The 9,911-nt window shown below is 41.3% G+C and overlaps 1 protein-coding gene across 1 annotated transcript in view; it reads right to left on the bottom strand.

Annotated features, from left to right (window-relative positions):
- The window catches only part of SNTB1 (syntrophin beta 1), a gene marked incomplete at its 5' end in the record, with an annotated part of 186,964 nt that overhangs the window by 78,012 nt on the left and 99,041 nt on the right, over window positions 1-9,911 (bottom strand). Inside the window, one exon of the mRNA XM_006025473.3 lies at window positions 1,409-1,616. Coding sequence (XP_006025535.1) covers window positions 1,409-1,616 — 208 coding nt within the window. The remainder of the gene's footprint in view (window positions 1-1,408; window positions 1,617-9,911) is intronic.

The raw sequence follows: 9,911 nt of genomic DNA, 5'->3' as shown, positions 1-9,911 counted from the left end.
GAATGCTGAATACATATGACACTGAGGCTGCTGGAGTGGACAATTTAAATTGTCTCAGAAACATGGAATGGAGGCTGCCTATGTGGTGAATGTTATGAAGAAGGCAGACTGAGGATAATACAGGTACTTTTCTTCCTAAATAAGGAGACACTCATTTCAGCACTATAAAGAGCATACGCCAAGTAATACTTTTAACAATTCCTTTGCAATCCTTCTATTCATTATCACTCTATACTATCTTCAGCAATCAACAGTCCACCAGTGAAAGGCTCTCCCATCTTTACTGTGGGATGTGGCAGCTATTCTACATCAGAATCTTCATATAAAACTTTAGTTTACTCTCAAATTGGGCACTTTTTAAATTAAATGTCATTACTGCTGCTAAGGAACTATAGGCAATTTCCTTTTTATTTTAATCCCACTATGTAGTGTGTAGATCACACACTTCTAAATAAAAGAAAGGCACTCAACCAAGTGCCCTTAAGATTCCTGTTTTGTATGCTCTTAACAGTGATCTCTTAACCTGCTCATATTTTACAAGTATTTTTCTATTAACCCTATCTACATACTATTAATTTTTTGTATACCTGATATGTATGGGTATTTCATTCCTTCTGGGGAGATTATTTGAAACATGCCAGGAGAAGACAAAAATATTTTACTTTTAAAAAGCTTGTGAAGATGAGTGGGCAGAGGGATGGCTGTCCTGTGAAAATGGAAATGTTACATTTCCGTCAGGCATTCTAACAGAGGACTCAATTCTATTAAGGGAAAGTGAATCCCAAAATGTTACAGGCTAAATAACGTGGGCCGATGAGGGTCATCCTCAGTTAAACAGCAGAACTAACTCAGTTTTGCTGGCATTCTTAAGTTTGGGTGGGGTGACAAAAGATATTTAAACCACTTGGCATATGTTACGCACAGATGTAACAAATGAGCTGAAGAGTTATAGTGAGTCCTTCTAAAGGACATTCCCATATTGTACTAAAGCACTGCTAACGGAGCCAGTCATAGCACACACGCCATTACAGTGTAAAGTGAATTCCTTGAGATCTAGAACTTATGTAGCTCCATATGTCTGCTAGACTTTACAACTTACAAGGACAATAGTTTTCAAACTAACACCCAAGGACACCAAAGACCTTCCTGGTAAATTCAGACTGAAACCTTTTTTGAGACAAACTATAGGAGATGCATGAGCTGGGAGGTCAGGCAGGTCTCTCAAAAGACCAACTAAATGGTCAACTGAATTACATAATGCACTATAGGTGACAGCTAGCACAAGAAGCAGCACTCTTCACGAAGCCTATATAAAAACAAACACCTGAGTCAGCCTTTCTTTCCAGATGAGGCCAATTTCAGAAACATACAGAGAGCTTTGAAATGAAAATAAAAATAGTTTTGTTACCTTTTCTGCAAGCCAGCCTAGGTGCCTAATCTCTCGACTTCCAGCGATCCCTGTTTTACCCAGCTGGTCTCTGACTTCTGCAACCACCCTGGGGATGAGATCATTGATACTGGAGTGGATAGCATTGAACCAGGCCTGGGTTGTGGCTGAATCCTTACTCCTTAGTACCACAGTGTGCTTGCCATCAGGTGAATGGACTTCAATAAGTCTAGAAAAATCAGGGGAAAAATATTATGTTCACTCCCAGAAACTTGGGTAACTTTAAGTGGATAACTTGCCCACTTTTAGTTAAGCAATAAGTTAAAAAAATACTATCAACAGCTAAACTTCACTTACCTTTACAACTGGTTGAATTAATACTATTTCAAATCTGGTTCACTTTTTATTGCTGTTACTTTGAATTACTGGTTAATGGTGACTTGCAAATTTAGGCCCTTCTGAAGTTACAAGTGTGGAGTAACTAAGGTAAATGAGTATTCATTTACTACTTAAAATTTACACTGTTGCTTTTCAAGTGCCAGGAATTTCCAATGGCTGTGGGTCATCTTTCCTAAAAAGCCTCAACAAGCACTACAGTTGTGACATAACACCCATCATGAAACCAGAATGAAGACTTGAGTGTTTACCCTTATTTTAAGGGTCTTCTATAGGTGTCTAACATGTATCAATGACCAACTCACAAAACAGTGAAACAACAATAAAGAAACCCCTATCCCCCAAGTGCAGGAGGGCTGGACCCGATGATCTGTAAGGCCCCTTCCAGCCCCTAAAAACTATGAAACTATGAAATCGTAACTTCCTCATGCTTCCACTGTAGGTTGGATTATATCATTAAGCATCCAGATTTTACACACGTCCATATTTTAAGGGGTGAAGAAATAATGAAATGCCCTGAACGTTCCCTTTATCCCCTGTTCCTGACAGCAGGAACGTGCCAGCTAACCACTATATCTAACTGTGGTCAGGGACCATCAAACTTCCCATTATGGTTGACCTGACTGATGTGATGATGAATGCTTTTCTTGAAATCCAGAGTTACCAAGCCATCCCATGGGCTACCACCTCACACTGTGGTTTCAAGGCACAGTGTAACACAGTTTTCAGGACAAAATATTCTGTTCATACTGGTCCTATGAATAGTGCCAAAGCTCCTGCTAGCACTAACTGTTTTTGAAAAAATGCCAATAGCTAATCCAGTCCTGATTAGGATGTATAGGTCCTTACATGCTGTTTACCGTGTTTCTCTCTATGAGCACACATGTATAAATCACTTTAAATCTCTCCTAGCAGACTCTAAAAAAGTTAGAGTGTGGTTCAGCTCTAAAAAGTGACTACAGAAGCAGCTTTTCTCTCTCAGTGACCTCACATGACATTTGCTCTTTATAATAATGCAAGTACAAAGATAACTCCTCCTGAATTCTTCCCTGCAGGTCGAGCCTGGGAGTAGAGTCAAGTTATATGCATCCTGGCTGGAATGTGATTTTAAAGACAACATTCTAAAGCTATGGACTTAAAAAACTGATTTTGACCATTTTACTCACAAAAATGCTGAGCTCCCAACAGCTCATGTTGAGAAACTAGGAACTATTGGGTACTCGGCAACCTGGAAACTCAAGATGCTGATATAGATCATTTAAATACTGATTTAGGGGTGTACATTTGGCCTCCTAGTATTGAAACTCTTGGCCCCTCTGCTTTAGAACAGATTTTAGTAACATAACTTCCCTTGGCTCTGTAGGGACAGATTTTAATAATAATAATGATGATTATTAAAATAACACCATCTACCTCTCCTAAAGCCCTGTTCATCAGCAAATCTCAAAGCATATTACAACAAGAGTTCAGTATCATTATTCTTATTTCACAAATGGGGAAAACTGATGCACGGAAAGGTGAAGCAACATGCCCATGGTTATCCAGCAAGCCAGCAGCAGAACTGGGAGTCAAAGCCAGTTCTACCCACCTCCCATTTTAAAAAGTCTTTAAAAAGGTGGGGAGGGGGTAGGGAATTTTTTTCCAGGCACAAGGACAGTATTGTGCCATTTGACAAGAAAAGTTAATGTTCAGTTTGATTTTTGAAACAATGGCCTTTGCAAAGCCTGTTTGTGAAGTGATTTATATAAAAAAAAAACCTCCCGCTAAACTTATTGTGTACTGTGCAGCAAAATAAGGCAAAGCCCAAGCACTGCAGTGAGAAAGAGCTTCTTTGCAGTTGCAATAGAAGTTACAGAGTCTGCGTTGTTTCTTTTCAAGCTAGTTTTGCAGCAATGTTTGGTTTAAAAGTAAATACACCAGGGCTGAAAGAGCTTCCAAATGGCAACTTGTATTCAAGCAGTTTTGAATTAGCACCCTGCTCAATATTAACCACTTAAACAAATAGGAATTTTAAATACACAAACATGTAATTGGTTACATTTATTCCCATCAGAACGTTTCTGGTGGCTGCAGCTATTTAAAGTGCGTGTCTAATAGTTACGTTCCTTTCCCTCCCATCAGCTTTATTAAGATGAAAATCCAATAGAATTTTAAATGGAATCCTCCAGTTTCCGTCAAAAGAAATCAGTTCAGATCTTAATATCCTGTCGTCAAAAACATTTAGAGGGTTTTTCCTGAAGGGTTTCTTTAACTGAATTCAAATTACTAAGCAATGTTTTGGTCTGGCATAACATAGTACCTTCTAATAATTTTTTTTTTTAAACAATCACATGAAAAGTTACTCTCTAAATATTATTGCTCAGTGCTTTTTGATGGGTTTACTTTTAGGAAGGGAGATTATGTGCCATTTTCTGTAAATTGCTCATCAGTCACCAAAGTCTAATGGTGAAGCACTAAGGGTGCTGACAGAGATGACATATGTCGCATGATCAGCCCCTTGAAAGCACTCTACAGCTTTGCCCTGACAGAAGTGCACTACTGCAGAGCACTTTAAATTAACCCTCATGTAAGGAGGTTCAGATGAAGGTGCTCCAAAGCAGAGCACCTTCATTAAGTTCAGTGTGTCCTTGCACACGATTGGGGCTGTCTGAAGAAAAGGAAGGGGGAGGGAGCTTGGGGCTGGGGTTTGCTCAGCCTGAGCTGGAGGCGAAGAGAGTGGGGAACGCATGGATTGGAGCCTCCAACTAGACTGCTCCATAATTAAGAATTCAGGCTCAGACCCTCAAATGTATTTATGCATCTCGCTCCCACTTAAGAGTGGCCCAAATTCCATTGCTGATTTCAATGCGAGTTGAGCATCTAAATGACTTTGAGGCTCTGGGTCTCCTACTTCTATGCTAAGGGTCTAATTATTCAACCTTGCAGTCAAGTTTCCAAACAGTGGTCATTATAGGAACTTCTCTCATGGAGCCTACTATAGGCTTCTACTATGCTCAGAGATCAAGCACCTTATAAGCAGGGTTTTCCTGTTTTCCATGTAAAAATGGGGAAAAATGCAGATTTTTTTCCCTTTAACAGAGAAAAACATAGATTTCTCATTTTAACAGAAGAACACGCAGATTTTCCATTTTTGCAAAGAGCTCTCTGCAGGCTTCCTCACCTGGCCCCACGCTGCCCTGCCATGCTCGGCCCTATCCATTGAGCCATGGAGGCACCAGGGGGAGGGCAGCAGGGCAGTGAGCCCCAAGCGCACAGCAGACAGTCTGCTATTGCTATAAAACACTGTGTTCAATTGATACCTACATATACATACATACATACATACATACATACACACACACACACACACACACACACACACACAAAAGTGGCATTTCACTTGAATCACAGATTTTGGGGGTTTTAATCAGAGAATTTGCATCTTTATCCAAGAATTTGCAATTTTTAAACAGAGAAAACCAGGATCCCACCTGTATAGGCTCGTGCCTACCCCACTCCATCCCTTTCCACATATGCTTGATACATTCACAACCCCTTTTGAGAAATCCTTGGTGTTGACAGCTACTTGTTGACTGATGGTATTTCCATATTTATTGAAAAGAAAAAAAATACTGATGACCTTAGTAAACTCTAACGCAAAAGTGCTTAAATATTTCCAGGCAGGCCAGCATTTGTAGGTCTGATTGACTCCTTGGCTGAACTAGCCACTGCTTGCTGAAAATGTTTATCTGCAGTTCGGTGATAAAGTTCCCTTAATTCCCCATTGAATAGAAATATTTAGGGCAATGCCACAGCTGTGTTTATCCTCACACTCCACCACACTTATGTAAATACTGCACATGGAACTATTTCTGATAAAGCCCATACCAACCCAAAGGAATTATACGTTAGCTCTAGATGACTGCCAAGATGTGCGGCGTCTCTCCAGCTTGGCAATGCATATGAATGATATCACATTTTCTCAGAGATCATTTGGCAAACCTTACAATAAAAGGGTAATTTTCTCTCTTTCTCAAAGAGTTCCACTAAGCCAGAGAATATTTCCCAGCATTCCTTTTCCAACTTATAAAACATGAGCTTGACAGAAAACCTGAAGCCTCTGAATGCTCTCACCTTGCAATAAAGGGACCAGAACTCACCACCCACCGAGATCCAGCACTTCTGTTTTGCTGGGGAGCATACATTTAAGACAAACATCCAACAGCCTCTTATTAATCCCATGATCAGTAAGACCTCTTTAAAAAGGAGAGTTTGCTATCCAAAAGCTGCCTTTTATCAAGTCACTTGAAATGGTTTCTCCTTTCCACAGTGACTCAGGACTGAATTGTGCACTGGTTTATACCCTGTGCTTTTTCCTAGGTCAGAATCTGCAATCGGTGACTCCAATTTGTGTGTGAAACACCTCAGCTGAAGTCAATTATGAATTGGAATCAAAAGAGATACTTGCAGTTTATGCCAGTGTAGCTGAGAACAGAATCACTCCTTTTTCCCTGTGCAGCTTATGAAGCCATGGGAATACTTTGGTACATTTTTCTCATGTTAAACCAACCAGAGTGTTTCAGCCCTCACTCCAGACTGTATCAGACCTGTTCCCAGGACCTTAGGCCATCAAGGTTTCTAGCTAAGTTAATGCAAGACAGACTGAGCAGGTGGGAAGAGGAAGGGGTTCATACCTTAAGCCTCTGTCCAATACCCCCATGGATCTAACACCAGCTCTAATAAAATCTGACATAATCACTAATATTTCAGGTTTGCAGGAAGTACTGTTTGAGTTCTGTCTGTTAAATACCGGCCCCAGTATCATTTAACTAGGGATAACGGCTGAAATTAAGATATGGAAAATTAAGTTAAATTTCAACACTGAGATCCATGAAGTTGTATAACATATCCCCAGGAAAGGTTGTGAAAGTCCCTATACCTGCCGTACCTAACTGCAGACAAGAACAAGATACAGGACAAGATACAGTGAAATGACTTACAGGGCCTTTTCCATCTGGAAATTGCATTGCTCTACTACTATCACAAAAATGTCAGTTGTATTTAATAGTTACGTGCTGACTTACAACTAATGCCAGTTAAGATGAGGATCCATTGGATGTAAACACCTGTTATCTAGGACCTGCACTGAACTGATGTACCAAAACCCACTGTGTGCAAGTCACTGTCAAGCTGTCAAAATAAAGAATTTCAATTACCAGCTATGTGGGATACATCTGAACAACTGGATTCAGTGAAGTAACACAAGACAGAATTTAATTCAGTCATGAAAATGTTCACAGCAACAAATGCTGAAACCAATTGATCCACGAAAAATCTCACAAGCTAACTCTTTAATTAGAGTGGGTAATGAAAGTCCTAATACTTTTTAGAGGGTCTACAGAAGTTGAGGCAGAGTAATCCTGTCCGTCCTTTCCCTTTGCACAAAAACTTTTCTTCTTCCCCTTTTCCCGTATTTTTCTTTCATCCACTGGTCATAATGGCTGCCTATACACATGCTGGTTCACGTTCTAATGAGAGCGTGGCAGCATGGCCACACCGTCCTTGTATAAGTTGCTGCATGCTTTAAAATGGTTGCAGGGGCACGTTATCTAAACTTTGCCAAATGAGTTTTAGATAAAGCATCCAGCCATTTTCCAATGTGCAGCGGCTTAACGCACGTGATGGTGAGGTGTTTGAATCAGAGTGGCTCTTTGGGAACTGCTCTCACTAAAACACCTCCCTCCCTACCCCCCGAGCACATGCATAGGCAGCTAATATTGCTAAATGCTGAAGAGGCAGCCCAAACTTTGCTACCATGGAGAACTACTGTATGTACTGAATAACGTATCTGAAATGTTTCAGGTATCTGCTAATTTGATGATTGAATACAAAAAGGTGCAACAGAGTCATTTTAAAGACACAGCAGGAACTTTTTTGAACTCTGGACAACAGCTTCCTTAAACCTCCTGTTCTACAAAGAGGCTGAAGATACTGCCTTTAGCATGGCCCAAGGGTAAGAACCTGGAGTACAGCTCCTTAAAGCAAAAGCTGAATACACACACAGACACACACACACACACACACACACTATATATATATCTATATCAAGATAAAGATAACTATATCTATCTATATAGATATATATAACAAAAAGCTGCACTTATATTAAAATAACCACCAAATTTGACACAATACAGTGTCCATGTTTTGCACAGAATCTCTACCAAAAAAAATACTCATTGTAACAAATACACAATTAGATCATGATCCTTTTATACTGGATAGCCTTGGGGCAGGTGAGCAGGGCACTAGCCCCAGGTACTCATTTACAGGGGTGCCAAAATAACAGCCCCCAGGGAGCCTGTGCCACTACAGCAACTGCCCATGTTCAGGGAGCTTGCACTACTAAACCTCCCTTGCTGCAACCTTTGTGTCTCTCGGGAAGCAGAGGGCAGAAGCACAGACTAGAGCATGTATATATCCTCCACTGACTTCAATGGAACTTAGAGGAATCTGCTTTGGGAAAATCATGTCATACTTAACAGCAGCCAAATTAGACCACTAATATCTCAGTCCCTTTGAGGTCAAGGAGCACATTAACTCCTTCATGTATAAATGCCATCCACCAGAGATATTGAAGGTGCACCCAGTTTTTCATAGCTCTCTCCTCAAGCTCTGTATCAAAAACCCTTTTCCTGACTGTGAGACCCTGCCTTCCTCACTCATAATGGTTGAAGGGCATGAAGAATATTGTTAGACAGATTTTAGACTGGTGTCAGATTTCCCTGCAGGTTTCTTGTTTCCTGACCTCTGGCTTGACTCGCTGCACAGACTCTGCCCTGTGGATTACCCTTAGGTAGCTTGGCTGTTGATCCTTCTGGATCCTGACCCCTGGCTTGACTTATTGCTTGGACTTTGCTCTCAGCTGTAGTGACTTGGCTGCTGGCTTTCTAGATTCTGATCCTGGCCTCTGTTGTAGATCAGAGAACAGATGATTCCTGCGTCAAGCTACCCGTGATCTGCTCTTCTAACATCCTGATTGGTCTGGAAACCCGTGGCCCTGGCTGGAACTAAATGGTGGTACTCCCAGCAGCCAATCAGGATGCTTGTTCCTAAACCAGGACAGAGTTCAGAGCTCTTGCTCCCTTTCATTTCCTTCATCTCCCATTTCTCTTTTATATTCCGACTCCTCCCTTTGCTCGATTGCTCTACGAGGCCAATTAGTCAAAACCCCCAAACTGATATTTTTGTACCTGAAAACCACATTTTTATATATGTCAAATTTTCCACACAAAACAACTTTTTCATAAAAAAGCTTTCAGTTAATAAAAAAAGCCAACAGAAAAAGTATTCAGCCGCTACAGTTGCTGTTGTCTTTAAACCCAACCTATCACCACAGACATCCTTCCTTTTATTGCTCGCCCACGCACTGACACACTTCATTCCTCTCTCCCACACTGCTGTATCCTGTTTCTTGCACATACACACAGACCTGTGCTCACTCTCTTTCACACACATGCACCCCTTTTCAATTACTCACATACAGAGAGCAGCCCCTTGCATGCCCCCCAAGGGAGAGGGGAAGATGTGGATAAAGTCATGTGGGTTTACAACACCACTCACTGGCCTCATGATATGCTAACATCTATTTGCATCCATCCCAGTGTCCTTTGCCAATCTATGCGAGTGATATGCCTCAAATTAAGAACACTTCTTTCTCAAGACTCGCTCACACAAAATGTTAACCTATGAAAAAAGTACTGTAGCTGTATTGAACAGGCTCTGTGGGGTGATTAAATGCTATGGGCAGCTGGGGCAACATTTTAATGGTATCCCTTTCATGCATAGCCCTGCAGAGAGAGGAGTGTTTCTCTCCGGTGCTTTCCCACCACAGCCCTGTGGAAGGTCTCTAAATCCCTAGACAGAGTGGTTTCACAGCACACAAGTTGTGCTGAGCATCACAGACTTCCCTGAGCCCCGGTGTCGCTCCCCGATGTGACAGCTCACGAGAGAAGTCTGCGGGAGAGGAATCCCACAGTGAGAGGAGGAGACAAAGGACAGTGCTCTTCTCTGGGTCTCCAGAGCACAGATCCCTCTCCAGCGTCCTGACTAAAAAGGAGGATTGTTCAGAAGTGACCGCACCCTCTTG

The sequence above is a fragment of the Alligator sinensis genome, unplaced genomic scaffold (assembly GCF_000455745.1).
Source record: "Alligator sinensis unplaced genomic scaffold, ASM45574v1 scaffold895_1, whole genome shotgun sequence".
Lineage (NCBI taxonomy): Eukaryota > Metazoa > Chordata > Crocodylia > Alligatoridae > Alligator > Alligator sinensis.
Note: the sequence above shows the minus strand (reverse complement) of the source record. Positions and strands in the feature narration are given on the sequence as shown.